The 18,283-nt window shown below is 44.4% G+C and overlaps 1 protein-coding gene across 1 annotated transcript in view; it reads right to left on the bottom strand.

Moving 5' to 3' along the window:
* The window catches only part of gdpd4a (glycerophosphodiester phosphodiesterase domain containing 4a), a 99,673-nt gene that overhangs the window by 2,524 nt on the left and 78,866 nt on the right, over positions 1-18,283 (bottom strand). Inside the window, exons 12-15 of the mRNA XM_063054642.1 lie at positions 16,148-16,305; positions 11,024-11,171; positions 8,786-8,868; positions 5,657-5,733 (exon numbers count right to left, since the gene is read on the bottom strand). Of these exons, the coding sequence (XP_062910712.1) occupies positions 5,657-5,733; positions 8,786-8,868; positions 11,024-11,171; positions 16,148-16,305 (466 nt within the window). The remainder of the gene's footprint in view (positions 1-5,656; positions 5,734-8,785; positions 8,869-11,023; positions 11,172-16,147; positions 16,306-18,283) is intronic.

Raw genomic sequence — 18,283 nt, 5'->3', positions numbered from 1 at the left:
TTCGGACCATTCGTGAGGCAGAGGCAGAAATAGACAGGAGTTTCAGTGAGATAGTCACCCCTAAAAGTCAGGAGGCAGGTAGCTGGGTGACTGTCAGGAGAGGGAAGGGGAATAAACAGAAAGAGCAGAGCACCCCTGTGGCTGTTCCCATCAACAATAAGTATACTGTTTTGGATACTATTGGTGGGGACGACCTACCAGGGACAAGTTGCAGCAGTCGCGTCTCTGGCACCGAGACTGGACCCTCAGCTCAGAAAGGAAGGAGGGAAAAGAGGAGAGCAGTAGTGATAGGGGATTCGATAGTTAGGGGGACAGATAAGAGGTTCTGTGGGAGAGATCGAGAATCCCGGATGGTCTGTTGCCTCCCTGGTGCCAGGGTCCGTGATATCTCAGATCGAGTTCTCGGTATTCTCAGGAAGGAGGGTGAGCAGCCAGCTGTCGTGGTCCATGTAGGGACCAAATGCGTGGATAGGAAGAAGGAGGAGGTCTTGCAAAGAGAGTTTAGGGAGTTAGGTGTAAAGTTGAAGGACAGGACCTCCAGGGTTGCAATCTCAGGATTGCTACCCATGCCACATGCCAGTGAAGCTAGAAATAGGAAGATAATGCAGCTAAATACGTGGCTAAGGAGTCGGTGCAAGAGGGAGGGCTTCATGTTTCTGGACAATTGGGCCTTGTTCCAGGGAAGGTGGGACCTGTTCCGACGGGACAGGTTGCACCTGAACTGGAGGGGGACTAACATCCTTGTGGGAAGGTTTGCTAGTGCTGCTCTGGGGGGGGGGGGGTGCGGTTTAAACTAGATTTGCAGAGGAACCAGAGTGTTAGAGCAGATAGTGAGGTGGAGGAGAATAAAGGTCACGTGAGAACTGCAAGTATAGTGCATGGAGTAAAGCCAGATCTAACGTACAAAGAGGCTTTGAGGAAAGAAAAGTAGAATAAAGGGTGAAAAGTTAGTAAGGTAGAAGGGCTAAAGTGCGTGTACTTCAATGCAAGAAGCATCAGGAACAAAGGTGATGAACTGAGAGCTTGGATACATAATGGAATTATGATAAAGTGGCCATTACAGAGACTTGGCTGGCACCAGAGCAGGAATGGATTCTCAATATTCCTGGATTTCAGTGCTTTAAAAGGGAGAGAGAGAGGGAGGAAAAAGGGGAGGAGGGGTGGCATTACTGGTCAGGGATACTATTACAGCTACAGAAAGGGTGGGTAATGTAGCAGGATCCTCTTTTGAGTCAGTATGGGTGGAAGTCAGGAACAGGAAGGGAGCAGTTACTCTATTGGGGGTATTCTATAAGCCCCCTGGTAGCTGCAGAGATACCAAGGAGCAGATTGGGAGGCAGTTTTTGGAAAGGTGCAAAAATAACAAGGTTGTTATCATGGGTGACTTTAACTTCCCTATTATTGATTGGCACCTGATTAGTTCCAATGGTTTAGACGGGGCAGAGTTTGTTAGTGTGTCCAGGACGGATTCCTGTCACAATATGTTGACAGGCCAACTGGGGGAATGCCATACTAGATCTTGTATTAGGTAATGAACTGGGACAGGTCACAGATCTCTGTGGGTGAGCATCTGGGGGACAGAATCAGAGGGGACAGGAAAGTTTTTAATTGGGGAAGGGCAAATTATGAGGCTATAAGGCTAGAACTTGCGGGTGTGAATTGGGATGATGTTTTTGCAGGGAAATGTACTATGGACACGTGGTCAATGTTTAGGGATCTCTTGCTGGATGTTAGGGATAAATTTGTCCCGGTGAGGAAGATAAAGAATGGTAGGGTGAAGGAACCATGGGTGACAAGTGAGGTGGAAAATCTAGTCAGGTGGAAGAAGGCAGCATACATGAGGTTTAGGAAGCAAGGATCAGATGGGTCTATTGAGGAATATAGGGTAGCAAGAAAGGAGCTTAAGAAGGGGTTGAAGAGAGCAAGAAGGGGGCATGAGAAGGCCTTGGCGAGTAGGGTAAAGGAAAACCCCAAGGCATTCTTCAATTATGTGAAGAACAAAATGATGACAGGAGTGAAGGTAGGACCAATTAGAGATAAAGGTGTACCTCAGATTTTTGAATATTCTGCCCATTTAAAAAATAATTTTTTCCTTTATACCTTCTACTAAAGTGCTTGACCATACATTTCCCTGCACTATATTCCATCTGCCACCTCTTTGGCCATTCTCCCAATCTGTCCCAGTCCCTCTGCAGGCTCCCTGTTTTCGCAATACAACCTGCCCCTGCATCTACGTATCTTTGTATCGTGTGCAAACTTGGCCACAAAACCATCAATTCCATCATCCAAATCATTGACACATAAGATGAGAAGAAGGCGTCCCAATACCAGCCCCTGCAGATCATCACTGGTCACCGGCAGCCAACTGGAATAGGCCCCCTTTATTCTTACGCTTTGTCTCCTGCCAGTCAGCCAATCTTCTATCCATGCTAATATCTTTCCTATAGTACTATGGGCACTTGTCTTGGCTTGTTAAGCAGCTTCATATACAGCACCTCGTCAAAGGCTTTCTGAAAATCCAAGTAAACAACATTCACTGACTCTCCTTTGTCTATCCTGCTTGTTATTTCCTCAAAGAATTCCAACAGATTTGTTAGTTATTTCCTATTAAGGAAACCATGCTGACTTTAGTCTACTTTATCATACACCCCCAAGTACCATGAAACCTCATCCTTAATAATGGTCTCCAACATCTTCCCAACCACCAAAGTCAGGCTAAAAGGCCTTTAAATTCCTTTCGTCTGCCTACCTCCTTCTTGAAGAGTGGAGTGACATTGCAATTTTCCAGTTCTCCAGAAACATTCCAGAATCTAGTGAAACTCGAAAGATCATTACTAATGTTTTCACAATATCTTCAGCAATGTCTTTTAGAATCCTGGGGTGTAGTTCATCTAGTCCAGGTGACTTATCTACCTTCAGACCTTTCATCTGCCCAAGCACCTTCAACTTAGTGACAGCAATTCACTTCTGCCCTCTGACTCTCTCAAACTTCTGGCAGACTACTAATCGCTTCTACAGTGAAGACTGATGCAAAATGCCTACAAAGCTCATCCACCATTTATTCGTCCCCCAGTACTACCTGTCCAATGTCATTTTCCAATAGTCCAATATTCACTCTTGCCTCTCTTTTACTCTTTCTATGTTTAGAAAAACTTCTGGTATCCTCTGCTATTATTGCCTAACTTAACCCCATGTTTTATCTTTTCTCTCCTTATAGTTTTTTTTTGGTGCTTTCTGTTAGTTTTTAAAACCTACCCAATCCTCTACCCTCCCAGTAATTTTTGATATGTTTAATGCCTTCTCTTTTCCTTTTATGCTGTCTTTGACTTCCCTTGTCAGCTATGGTTGCTTCACCCTCTCTTTAGAATACTTCTTTTTCTTTTGGATGTGTCTATTCTACACCTTCCAAATTGCCCCCCAAAACTCCAGCCATTGTTGTTCTGCCTTCATCCATGCTAGTGTGTCCTTCCGATCAACTTTGGCCAACTCCTCTCTCATACCTCTGCAATTCCCTTTAATCCACTCTAATACTGATACATCTGACTTTATCTTCTGCCTCTCACATTGCAGTGTGAATTCTATCATATTATGATCACCGGCTCCTAGAAGTTCCTTCACCTTAAGCTCTAATCAATTCTGGTATATTACACAACACCCAATCTAGAACCCGCCTCCTCCACTATGGGAAACATGCTCTCCACATCAACTCTATATTTCCAATATATAATAGCTTTCAATGATATTCCCCCCCCCGCCCACCACCACCACCACCACCACTATTCTCATCCCTCTGCCAACATGTACTATCTCCAATAAGGTCACCTCTTTAACCAAGTTCTCTTTTATTACTCATTCAAGAGATGGGGACTTGACAGGCCAAGCCATCCTTTACAGTAATTGCCACCCCTAATTACCCTTGGAAAAGTGGTGGGAAGCTGCCTTTTTCAACAACTGACATGTGGGTACCCCCAAGTGCTGTTAAGGAGGGAGTTCTGGAATTTTGAGCCAACAATAGTGAAGGAACTCTGTAACTCTGATATCTTTCCAAGTCAGGATGGTGCGTAGGAGAGAGAGGTAGATATAGAGATAGAGATCCATCACGGACATTGCCTTCCCCACCCTTGACAGCATCTACAGGAGCTGCTGCCTCAAGAAGGCAGCTTTCTGTAAGGATCCGCCACCTTCACGGTCACACCATCTTCCTCCTGCTATCATTGGACAGAAGGTACAGAGCCTCGCACCATTGGGTTCAGGATCAGCTACTTCCCCAACTGTCAGGTTCTTAAACCAACCTGCACACCCCAAGCCCAAACATCAAAGGAATACAAGACACACTATAATTCTCAAGAATTATAGGCAAAAGAAAGAATTTACATTTAGTACATAGGACATTGAACATTACAGCACAGTACAGGCTATTCAGCCCATAATGTTGTGCTAACTCTTTAACCTACGCTAAGATTAAGTAACCTTTCAATCTAACCCACATAGCCCTCAACTTTTATGTCATCCATATTATTACGTGTTTAATATTTCAGTAATATTTGAGTAATATTATAAATATGTATATTTAGCATTCTTTATTTAAGTAATTCATTACAGGTTACAAAACATAACACACGTGCTTATCTAAGATTCTCTTCAATATCCCTAATATATCCACCTGAACCATCACCCCTGGCAGTGTGTTCTGTGCACCCAGGAATCTCTGTGTGAAAAAAAAAATCTGACATCCTCCCTTTGCTTTCCTCCAATCATCTTAAAATTATCCCCCCTCATATTAGCCCTTTCTGCCCTGGGAAAAAATCTCTGGCTGTCCACTCTATGCCTCTTATCCAAATTATGCTTTTTAAGTTCTGGAGTCATTCCAAAGCCTTTCACGGTCTTTTGATGATTAATTAATACTGCTTTCTTAAGGAGTGGAAAGAGTGACAAAGGATGTCGACATGTGGTTCTTTGACACTACAGACCAACTCCTGCATGACCATGGACTTGTTTCTCTATCTTTCTCTTTGCAATAAGGTCTTGTTTTTGCAAGGTCCTTTTTTTCTCTCTCTCTCACCTTGCCGTCTTGTATAATTTGTATATAATTTCTATTCTGTGTATAATTTATGTGTGTCTGGACCTGCGATGCTGCTGCAAGCAGCTTTTTCATTGCACCCATACCTCACGGTAGTTGTGCAGGTGACAATAAACTTGACTTATGGAGAGTAACTTGTGATTGAAAGGTCGTTTTTAATTATACTATCCAATATCCTCTTCCAATCTGCGCCTTGTAAGGCATGAAAATGCCCGACGCAGGCCTCTCGCGGTCTGAGTCGACGTTCCCTCCCTCCTCCCTCCAATATCACCTTACGTTTCTGAAGACATGCACTCAAGGGTTTAGGAATGCATTCTTCCCCTCCACTATCAGCTTTCTGAATTGTCTATGAACTACTGTGCTCTCTTTTTGCACTATTTGTTTATGATACACATTTCTTATTGTGACTTTAAGTAATTTCATGTATTGCTGCTGCAAAACAAATTTCACAACATACATCAGTGATAATAAACCTGATTCTGATTTTCGGATAAACTTGAACACCAAGATGAAGATTTCCTTTGTCACGTTTTAAGGCCCTGTCCAACGTGCCTTGTCCTGTCTGAGGACACATACCTGTTCGGAACTTGCTGTAAATCCCCTTTTCCCTCCTCTTCATGCTGGGGTGACAGGCAAACCCATTTTCCCTCCACCTGTGTGAGAAGGCAAAACAAAAGTAAATCCCTCACTGAACGTGAAGAAGTCTGTGGACACTGGAGATCCAGAGCAACTCATGCAAAATGCTGGAGGAACTCAGCAGGTCAGGCAGCGTCTGTGGAAATGAATGAACAGTTTGGGCCCAGACCCTTCTTTAAGACAGGAATGAAAAGGGGAAGACGTCAGAAGAAAAAGGTGAGTAGTTGGGGGGAGTGGGGATGAGGGGAAGTAGGATGGCTGGAAGGTGATAGGTGGAGCCTGGTGAATGAGAAAGGTAAAGTGCTAGAGAAGAAGGAATCTGATAGGAGAGGAGAGTGGATGGCAGAAGAAAGGGAAGCAGAGAGGGACCTAGGGAGAAGTGATAGGCCAGCGCTGTCTGCTTTCAAAGTGATGGGCTGGTCATGCAGAAAGTTCCCAATCACAGTGAAGGAGGGTAACACAGTGAACAGTTGATACAGCCACTTCCTCACAGGGGACAAACTCCACAAAGGTAGCATCTGAGGTCAGGATCAGACGCAGGTCATTGGTGCTGTGTGGCAGCTGTGCAATGCACTGCGCTTAAACACAGCAATCATACACTTCATTTAAGACACTTTGAGACATCCTAAGGCAGGAAAAACTTACATTAAATTATAATTTCATATCAAATTCTTTTTGGGATACCATCTAGCCATGCCGCCCAGCAATGCCCAATTTAATCCTAGCCTAATCACAGGCCAATTTACAATGACCACTTAACCTACCAACTGGTACATCTTTGGACTGTGGGAGGAAACCAGAGCACCTGGAGGAAATCACGGGAGAACGTACAAACCCAAGTCTCTGGTATTATACAGTGTTGTGCTAACCACTATGTTACTGTACCACCCTATAATCATTTTCACTATCATTGGGAACGGAAACAGGCCCTTCAGCCCAGAGTCTGTATTGACCATTAACCATCTGTTTACGCTAATCCTATGTAAATCCTAGACTTTCTCACTCCATGTCCACTCTATCTAAACCTTTCAATATTCTGTAGGTTTTAATGAGAACCCCCCCCCCCGCCGCCCCCGGCCCCGTCACCATTCTTAAACTCCAGTGAGTAGAGGCACAAAGCTATAAAACGTTCTTCATATATTAACCCTTTAATTCCTGGGAACATTCTTGTGAATCTCCTCTGGAATCCCTTCAATGCCAACACATCCTTTCTTAGATAAGGGTACCAAAACTGCTCACATTACTCCAAGTGTGATCTGGCCAATGCCTCACAAAGCCTCAGCATTACATCCTTGCTCTCATATTTTAGTCCTCTCAAACTGAATGCTAACATTGCATTTGCCTTCCTTACTGCTGACTCAGCCTGCAAGTTAAACTTTAGGGAGTCCCAAGTTCCTTTGCAGCTCTGATTAGACATCATACATTAACCCTTTTGTTCCCAGGATCACTTTCATAAGCTTCCTTTGGGCCCTCTCCAATGTCAGCACTGCTAAAACTGCTCACAGATTAAGGGCTTCAGAGAACTGCATGGGTTATGATGAAAGAATCCAGTGAGTTTCCATTAATGGGAAGGTGTAGGTACTGAGGGGGTGGGCCTCAGAACAGAGGGATGTCTCTTGAGAATCGAAATGAGGAGGAATTTCTTTAGCCAGAGGGTGGTGAATTTATGGAATTCATTGCTAAAGACAGCAGTGGAGCCAAGTCTTAGGGTGTATTTGAGGTAGAGATTGATAAGTTCTTGATTGGTAAGGGTCATGGGGTAAAGGTAATGGGCAAAAAGATAGGAGAATGAAGTTGAAAATGGACTGAATGGCAGAACAGACTGGATGGGCCGAATGGCCTAATGCACCCATATTTTATGGTCTCTCGGTCTTACTGGTTATTGAGACCAGTATTTTTACTCACACTTTCATTTGTTTATTGGGCATTGCTGGCAACATTTGAGACATGAGATTCTGTGGATGCTGTAAATAATTTCTAACACACACAAAATGCTGGAGGAGTTCAACAGGTCAGGCAGCATCTATGGAAATAAATAAACAGTTGACATTTCTCAGCCTAAACCTTTGCTGCCAGCACTTATCATCCATCCCTCATTCCCCCTGAACTGAAGAAATGGTTGAGTCACCCACATTTCTGGGTTTGGAGACATCAGAACCAGACTGGATAAGAACAAATTTCCTGCCCTGAAAAATATCACTGAACCAGCTGGAGTTTTAACATGCACTTAGTGGCCATTTTATTAGGTAACCTGTACACCTGCTCATTAATGCAAATATCTAATCAGCTAATCATGTGGCAATTCAATGCATGAAAGCATGCAGACATGGTCAAGAGGTTCGGTTGTTGTTCAGACCAAACATCAGAATGGGGAAGAGATGTGATCTAAGTGACTTTGACCCTGGAATGATTGTTGGTGACAGACAGGGTGGTTTGAGTTCTCAAATTGTTGATTTCCTGAGATTTTCATGCACAAACCATCGCTGGAGTTCCCAGAGAATGGTGTGAAAAGGGGAAACATTTAAATGGGACGCGAGGTGCAATTTCTTCACGCGGAGGGTGGTACATAAATAGAGGAACTGCCGGAGGAAGTGGTTTGAGGCGGGTATAGTTAACAACAGTTAAAACACATTGCTAGAAATGGTTTAGAGCAGGGTTCCAAACCTGGGGTCCACAGACCCCTCGGTAGCGGTCCACAGCATAAAAGGTTGGGATCCTCTGAAGAGGAACATGGGCCAAATGCAGGCAAATGAGGCTAGTTGAGGAGGGCATCATGGTTGGCATGGATAGGCCTATTTTCATGCTCTATTATTCTCTGACCCCAGAGAGGGATTTAAAACAATAATCTATTGAAAGGAATAAACAGCTGACTTGTTGGACGGAGACACTGATAAAGGGACTTGGCCTGAAATGTTGACTGTTTATTCCTCTCCATAGATGCTGCCCGAGCTGCTAAGTTCCTCCAGTATGTGTTCAAATGGGTTTCCAGTATCTGCAGAATCTCTTGTGTTTAAAACAATAATCTTACGACTCTGAGACCCACAAGCCACGAATTCATATGTCACCTACCAGTGGAATATAAATACCAGTGTGATCAACACTGCTGATACAACGTCCGATGAAATCCACATCGCTCTGTACTGAGTTGGGGTCTGGAAGATGACAAAGGTGAAAGATGCCATATCAGTGTGAAGGTATTCAGAACTTTCCCGTCTTCTGCTACTGGACTCACGCACACCCAAAACATCCAACACAACATCCACAGTGTGTACCATCTACTAAATTCATTCCATTTACTTGGCCGGGCAACTCTTGACATCACCTTCCAAACCCATGATTTCTACTGCCAGGAAGGAAACATGACAGATGGCAGACAAGTGCAAAGTGATTTAGTAGTACTTTGGAAGCTGCAATATTTGAAGGCAGAATACTGAATTAATGGCAGAATTGCCAGCAGAGCAGGGGAACAGAGGGAATGTCCATGGACCCCTCAAAGTTGCCATGGAAGTTGATAGAGTTCTTAAGGTGGCATATGATGTGTTGGCCTTTATTAGTTGGGTGATTCAGTTTAGTCACATTGGAGGGGAGGGGAGGGAAGAGGAGAGGAATATCAAAAACAGGTTTTTCATCACTCACATATGTCATGATCAACAGAAAAAATCACTTACATGGCAGAGTGAAAACAGATCTCTTACAAAGTGATCTAAATTAATTACAAATGTAAAACACGAAATAATTGATTGTATAAGTATTCATCCCCTTTAATATGACACACCAAATCACCACTGGTGCAGCCAATTGGTTTGAGAAGTCACATAATTAGTTAAATGGAAATCTGTTTTTGGAGACCTGTGTTCAATTCATCGTAGTAAAAATACACCTGTATCTGGAAGGTCCAACTGCTGGTGAGTTAGTACCCTGGCAAAAACTATACCAGGATGACAAATGAACACTTCAAGCAACTCCATGAAAAGATTATTGAAATCAAGTCAGGAGATGGATACAAGAAAATTTCCAAGTCACTGATTATCCCTTGGAGTACCGGTAACTCAGACATCATGAAATAGAAAGAATATGGCACAGCTGTAAATTTGAGTACAGCAGGTCATCCTCAAAAGCTGAGTGACTGTGCAAGAAGAGGATGAGAGAGGGAGACCACTAGGAGAATAATGACAACTCTGGAGGAGTTACAAACTTCAGTGGCTAAGATGGGAGGGACTGCACATACAACTGTGCCCCGGGTGCTTCACCAGTCAGAGCTTTATCAGACAGTAGCAAAGAGAAAGCCACTGTTGGAAAAAAAACTCACATGAAATCTTGGCTAGAGTTTTATGGTGTGATGAAACCAAAAGTGAGCTTTCTGGCTATCAGACTAAACGCTATGTTTGGCATAAGCCAAACACCACACATCATCAAAAACACACCATCTCTACCGTGAAGCATGGTGGTGGCTGCATCACGTTGTGGGGATGCTTCACTGCAGCAGGCCCTGGAACACTTGTGAAGGTAGAAGGTAAAATGAACGCAGCAAAATACAGGGAAATCCTGGCGGAAAACCTGACGCTGTCTGCAAGAGAACTGCGACTTGGGAGAAGATTTGTTTTCCAGCAAGACAATGACCCCAAGCATAAAGCCAAAGCTACACAGGAATGGCTTAAAAACAACAAAGTTAATGTCCTGGAGTGGCCAAGTCAGAGTCCAGATCTCAATTCAATTGAGAATTTGTGGCTGGACACAGTTTCACTGTGTTTCGATGTACAAATGTCCGTGGATTGTCACCTCGTCGTGGTGGAGAAGCTTGTGTGGTCCTGTGATCCCGACAGCAATGCCGTCTGGAGCTATGCTCCTGGTAGGGTCACCCATGGCGGTAAGGTCGAGGGTGAGGTCCCTGACAAAGAACAATCCAACCAAGGCCTCAACGGTGGAACAGGCGGACGAAGTTACTTCGAACTCAACGGCTGTGAAGGCGGATGAAGGCTGCAACAAATCCATCAGCTCCAATCGTCATGGTTTCCATGCCATTGGAATCAGTTGGTTGATTTGTGAAGTATTGTCTGCTTCTTGGAGTGCAACATCAAGTACATATTAAACAAATACACGCACAGGTGTCTTCGCTCTGTGGGCCACTTCTTCAGAACGAAGACCATCATCCTCGACCTCGAGGGATAGCCACAACAATGATGTACATACGATGAATAAATCAGTGTCTGATTTCTGCAGGAAGCAGCAATGAGTTTACACCTCAACAACAGTGGTTCACGCCAGCAGAGGGGAGCCTGGAGAAATCCTTGAGCAAGGAGCACTTACCATTAGGAACCAGGGCCTGTGGAGCTCCCTCAGCCTCTGGGGGTCGTTGGTGATGACCGAGTGGGCCCCTGCACACCACACCAGTGAGAAGAGCCAGGGTTCTGTCACGACGTAGAGGTTAGTGCTGATGTTTACAGCGGCGTACATCCTGCGGGAAGGACAGAGAAAGCAGGTCATTTCCTAATATCGCAGAATTAGGTTCAGGTTCGGATTGTGTGGGCACGTGGCCAAGCGGTTAAGGCGTTCGTCTAGTGATCTGAAGGTCACCAGTTCAAGCCTTAGCTGAGGCAGCGTGTTGTGTCCTTGAGCAAGGTGCTTAAGCACACATTGCTCTATGTCTGTGTGAGGAGTGGCGCCCCACACAGTCTTTCGTTCCACGCCTTCTAAGGCATGAAAATGCCCGACGCTGGCCTCTTAGGCCTGAGTCAACGATCCCCTCCCCTCCCTCGGACTGGGTTTAACTTATTGATCGCACGTACGTCGAAACATATACAGTGAAATGCATCACTTGCATTACTAGCTAAGGATGTGCTGGGGGCAGCCCGCAAATGTTGCCGCACATTCCAGTGCTAATATTGCAATCCCACAATACTCCTCGGAACAACAAAATGAAAACAAAAATCCTGGAGCAGGGTCTCAGCCTGAAACATCGACTGTTTATTCGCTTCCATAGATGCTGCCTGACCTGCTGAGTTCCTCCAGCATTTTGTGTTGAAATGGAAATCAAGCCCCTTTCTCCCTCCCACCCAACCACATCGACAGGCCTCCAATCCCAGGACAGAGGCTACCGTCTGACCTCCAGTCTTCAGTCTACTCATAGACTCGCAGACATCAAGCCTCTGAGTTCTGGACACGCCAACCCAGTGCTGACTTCAGTGTTCAACTTCGACCTTCGATCATCAGAATCAACCCGAGGACTCACAAGTAATGGGACCCCAAATTCCAGGCCTAAAACTCTGTACTGGCACAGACCTCTGACCCAGGGACTCGGTGGGGTGGGGGGAGACTGTGGACCTCATGCCTTGCGCCTGCATGGACCTCCAATCCTGAACTCACCAAACCGGGGGAACTTGCTTACAGTGGACAGGGGAGGAGTGGTCACCAAACCTCATCCATGGGCCCCACCAACCTCAGTCATTGACCATAGGGCTGACTGATCTTCATCCACAGTACTGCCTGACTCAACATCCACCTATGGAGATCGCTGGCCTTCAACCACGGGGCACTCCAGCCCTACCTCTAACTCACCCTCAACTCTACCCCTAAATACTAACTTCACCCCTAGCTTCCCCTGCAGTCCCCAAAACCAACTAAGTCTGGGCCGCAACCATGATGGACGTCGCAACTTGGCACCATCTTGACCAGAGGATGGAGCTGCTTCCTGACTCAAAACAAACCAGGGTAGGACTTTCAGTGAATGGTAGGGCACTGGGGAATGTTACAGAACAGAAGGCCCACAGAATAAGTACATGGTTGCTTGAAAGTGGGGTCTCAGGTAATACACGCAAAATGTTGGAGGAACTCAGCAAGTCAAGCAACATCTATGAAGAAGAATAAACAGTCGACCTTTCAGGCTGAGGCCCTTCATCAAAACTGGAAAGGAAGAGGGTAAAAGCCAGAACAAGTAGATCAGGGGGAAGGAGGAGGAGTACGAACTGGCAGGTGATAGGTGAAACCGGGTGAAGTAGAAGGTGGGTGGGTGGGGGTGACTGAGCCCTGACGAAGGGTCTCGGCCCAAAACGTCGACTGTTTATTCTCCCCCCTCCATAGATGCTGCCTGACCTGCTGAGTTCCTCCAGCATTTTGTCTGTGTTGCTCTGGATTTCCAGCATCTGCAGGACTTCTGGTGTCTCAGGCAGACAGAGGGGTGAAGGCAGCCTTTGGCACGGTGACCTTCATCAGTCAGGACACTGAGTTGGGATGGTTGCATTTGCACACGATGGGTTTGAGATACAAACAGAAAAATTTAATAGGAGTCTGAAGGACAACTTAATAATAGGCATCCGTTAAGTCTCGTGAGACCATGGATTTGTACCTTGGAAGGTTTCCAGGGCGCAGGCCTGGGCAAGGTTGTGTGGAAGACTGGCAGTTGCCCATGCTGCAAGTCTCCCCTCTTCACGCCACCGATGTTGTCCAAGGGAAGGGCATTAGGGCCGATACAGCTTGACACCAGTGTCGTCACAGAGCAATGTGTGGTTAAGTGCCTTGCTCAAGGACACACACGCTGCCTCGGCTGGGGCTCGAACTCACGACCTTCAAATCACTAGATGAACGCCTTAACCACTTGGCCACGTGCCAACACGCGCCAAGGACAACTTATACCTTTGCTATTCGTGCATCTGTCCAAATGTGATTGTTCCTATCACTTCTTCTGGCAGCTTTTTCCATAGATACCTACAATTTTCCCCTCAGGTCCCCTCAATATCTTGAGTAACACACACAAAAAGCTGGATGAATTTGTTCTGATGAGGGATTGTGGCCTGAAATGTTGCCTGTTTATTCTCCTCCATAGATGCTGCCTGACCGAATCAGCTCCTCCAGCATTGTGTGTATGTTCCTTCTCCTCTCTCACCTCATATCTGGTTTTAGACTCCCCTACCTCAGATCCATTCACCTGATCTATGCCCCTCATGATATTATGCCCCTCTGTAAGAGCATTCCTCAGCCTCCTTCAGTCCAGGGAGAACAGCCACACAACACACACAAAGTGCCTCTCTTTATAACATTAGCCCTACAGTCCTGCCAACATCCTTGTGAATATTTTCTGCACCCTTTCCAGTTTAATCACATCTTTCCTATAGTTCAGCAACAAGAACTCCTCTCAGTGCTCCAAGTGCCTCTCATCAATGTCACACGATGCCCCAGCTCTCCTGCTCTATTCGCAAGGAGCACTGTCGCAGGAAAGCAGTAACCATCGTCAAGGACCCCCACCATACAGGACATACTCTCTCCTCGGTACTGCCATCAGGAAGAAGGTACAGGAGCCTCAGGACCCACACCATCAAGTTCAGGAACAGTTACTACCCCTCAACCATCAGGCTCCTGAACAAGACAGGAGAATTCAACTCACCCCTATGCTAAACTAATTCCACAACCTGAGGACACATTTTAAAAGACACTACAACTCATTTCTCAATCTGTATTGCTTATTTATTTATTATTATTACTTTATTTCTCTTTTATGTATTGTCTTTTGCACTGATTGTTTGTCCATATTTGTTGTGTGTTTCCATTGATTCTATTGTGTTTCTTAGTAGTTACTGTGAATGCCCATGAGGAAATGAACCTCAGGTTGTCTGGTGGCACATATGTACTTTGATAATAAAATTAATTTGAACCTATGCCCTGACTGATGAAGACAAGCTTTGCAAATACCACCTATACCACTGTCTCCCTGCGTCACTTCAACTTCCCCCTTCCCTTCAACCATTCAGTTCTTGAACCCCTCAGCACAACCCTAGTCACAGCAGTTCAGCAACACTACGACCACTTTGCACTAAAATAGACTGTTTTATTTTGTTTTAATTCTGTCCCAGCAAAAATTCTTCCCTTCCATCATCAGATTTCTGAATGGTCCAGGAACTCATGAACACTATCTCATTACACCTTCTAATACCCTTTTTATTTTGTAATTTATAGTAATTTACTGTCTTCACACTGACTGATATCAAGCCATATAACACAGTGATAAACCCAATTCTGAAAAATATTATAAATTCAGTACTGTGCAGAAGTATTAGGCACATATACACAGTTAGGTTGCCCAAGACCTTTGCACAGTACTGTTGTAATTTTATGTATTGCACTGTACTACTGCCATAAAAAAATCCTGACACTGTCTGTGAGTGATGATAAACCTAATTCTGGTATGGGTCTCTATTGTGGACCAAGAGTGGGAAGGGGGCAGGGAGAGGGAAAGGATTGGGGAAGGAGTGGGAAGGGAGCAGGAAACATCAGGGAGACATGCTGGAATGATCACTAAAGGCTGGGTGTGTCTGCACCCGTGCCAAACCCTGCCCTGGCACTCCTTCTCTGCCACCTGTCCCACACCCCTCCCATGACATTCCACCATTACTATTCCCTACATCCTTTGCTCCCATCATCTGCCAGATTTACAAACTAGCTCTCCACTCCACCAAGACAAATACAGTACTATGCGAAGGACTTGAGTACCCTAGCAATTTTATATATATATATAGGCATCTGCTGGTCTCGTGAGACCATGGATTTGCGCCTTGGAAAGTTTCCAGGGCACAGGCTTGGGCAAGGTTGTATTGAAGGCCAGCAGTTGCCCATGCTGCAAGTCTCCCCTCTCCACGACACCGATGTTGTCCAAGGGAAGGGCACTAGGGCTGATACAGCTTGGCACCAGTGTTGTCGCAGAGCAATGTGTGGTTAAGTGCCTTGCTCAAGGACACAACACGCTGCTAAGAATATGTATATATATATATATACACACACACAAACACTCATACACCCAAGATTTTTGCACATGACTGTAACTGTACATTGGTGATGGCACAGGTGTATAGCAGTTAGCGTAATGCTACTACAGAGCTAGCAACCTGGGTCCATTTCCTGCCACTGTCTTTGAGGACTTTGTGGGTTTTCTCTGGGTGCTCTGATTTCCTCCCACATTCCAAAGGTGTGAGGATTAGGGTGAATAAGTTGTGAGAAAGCTGTGTTGGCACCAGCAGCATGGTGACGTTTGCGAGCTGCTCACCACAATCCTCGCTGATGTGATTTCACACCGACAATGCACTTCATTATATGTTTCAATGTACACTATAGGTTTCAGTCTTAAAACTTTCTTCCCCCACTGGTTAGTCTGATCAAACATTCTAGTTACCACCCCCCCCCCCGCACCCTCTTCTATCTAGTACCCCATCACTGCACTGTAAACACTTTAAGTCACTCTTTAAAATGTTGTTTATATTGTCTATACTATTTATGCACATTTTATTCCACATCCATACTGTAACCTCCAGCGTTAATTGTTTATGCTTTATAATTGCTGAATGTTGTTTGTTCTTGTTGCATATCACACCAACACACCACAGAAAATTCTTAAGACACGTAAGTGTTTTAGCGAATAAAGTTGATCCTTCATCTGTCCCCACTTACCTGATCTCCCTATCAGAGATCTCGCTGTAGCGGACATTGAGTTTGGTAATCTTATCCAACTGCAGCTGTTGAACTGGCTTCTTTCCTCCGTGAATGTGGACAAATCCGGGCATTGCCTGCTGGACATTCGACCTCAGAGCATTAGGAAGCCACAGAATCTGTAAGGTAGTATCAGAAACTCCAAATTTATTTTAACTTCTTACTTGTGTTGTAAATACATCTTACGCTAAATGTCAATCTTCTGGAATATACAGTGGATTCCAACTACTTGGGCCATCGGTTAATCAGTGCAGCCACTTATTTGGGATAATTCTTAGAGAATGAAAACTAACCAAGAAAGTAGTCAGGATTTATGTGGGACACTCTGCACTTAATTGGGACTGTTGCAAAACAGTTTCTAACTAGTGTCAGTCTCATGCATTTGCATGGCTGTTTGACTCTACATTGTTCTTAGAGCCAACAGTTGTGTGTATTTTGTGTTCAAAAAGCTTTGTTTTTTTTACCATTGATAGTTGGCAAGAAATAAGCAGTAAGACGATTCAGGACTGTTTTGCTCACTGCAGTTTCAAGCATCAGGCTCAGAGATGCCAATAACAGCCAGAAGTGAAAATGAAACGATTTCACCACTTCATCAAGTTAGGAACTACAAAGAATTTGAAGGTATTGACAATCATCTTGAATGTCATAACGAAAATGAAGATTTGAAGGATTCAATCATCAAAAGCATTGTATAACCGCAATCTATTATCTGCACTGATTTGTTCATTTACAGTCAATCTAAATAACACGGCAGTGTAAATCCTCCATCAATAACTATTAGGAACCAATACACAGTTTTATAATACTGTAGTAGTATTGATAATGTTCTAATTTGTTACTCAGTTAAATGGTAGTTTGTAGTTTGTCTTTCTTATACCTTTTTAACTATTTCCATAAAACTTTGGCTAATTTGTACAGCCGCTTAATTGGGCCAAAATGTACAGGTCCTGATGTGTCCCAATTAACTGGATTCCACTGAATTTTATCACTTATTAATTTATCTCTATTTGTTAATTTATTTGTGGTAATATGACTTTATGTGTTGTCTGTGAGTTATATGTACTGTGTTGTCGAGAGGAACATTGTTTCATTTGGTGATATACATGTATACAGTTGACTGACACAAAATGTGAACTTAATCTCCTCCCTTTGCACCCTGATTCAGCAGCAATGACAAGGCCTTTCAATGTCTACCTGTCCATTAACATGTCATCGTCAGATACGACAGACAACTACTACAGAAGGCTGAAGGATGATGTTAAAGAGGTTTAGAGAATTATTAGGGGCACAGGTAGAATAGATAGATTTCTGGGGCATGGGAGTCTTGAATCAAAGGCCTCAGGTTTATGGTGAGAGAGGAAAATATTACAGGTGATCTGTGAGGTGCATTTTTCACACAGAGGACGGGTGGTTATCTGGAACAGGCTGCCAGTATCAGAGGCAGAGGTAAATACAATTACAATATTGAAAAGACATTTGCACGGTTAGAGTCATAGAACAGGGAAACAGGCTTCTGTGCTCAACTCAACTCATCCAAGTCAACCATGATGTCCACTGTTTGGCCCATATCCCTCTAAACCCCTCTTATCCATGTACTTGTCCAAAAGACCTTTAAATGTTCAAATTCAAGTATATTTGATTGACACTCAACCATTCATGAATGCCCATGAATACAGCCAAACGAAACAGTGTGAATCGGTGGCCAAGGTGCAAAACACAGCGCCAACAGCCATACACAACACGAGCCACAAGGTACGTATAAGGCAGCTGTAAAATATAGTAACACAAAAAATATATATAGTCCACGTCCCTAAGTCCATGAATGTTGCAGCAGTCTGCAGTCGAACAGAATACAACTTGTCTTCTGCCAAGCAAACACTTGAAATGTTACTGTACCTGCCTCAACCACTGTCTCTGCTAGTAGATTCCATATACCCACCACCCTCTGTATGAAGAAGTTACCCCTCAGGTCCCTTTTAAATTTATTTATTTAGTGATACAGTGCAGAGTGGGCCCTTCCAGCCCTTCAAGCCACACCTCTCCAGCAACCTCGGACAAACCCAGTTAACCCTAACCTAGTCATGGTATGCCTTTGGA

This window comes from Mobula hypostoma, chromosome 7 (genome assembly GCF_963921235.1).
Source record: "Mobula hypostoma chromosome 7, sMobHyp1.1, whole genome shotgun sequence".
Taxonomy (NCBI): Eukaryota; Metazoa; Chordata; class Chondrichthyes; order Myliobatiformes; family Myliobatidae; genus Mobula; species Mobula hypostoma.
Note: the sequence above shows the minus strand (reverse complement) of the source record. Positions and strands in the feature narration are given on the sequence as shown.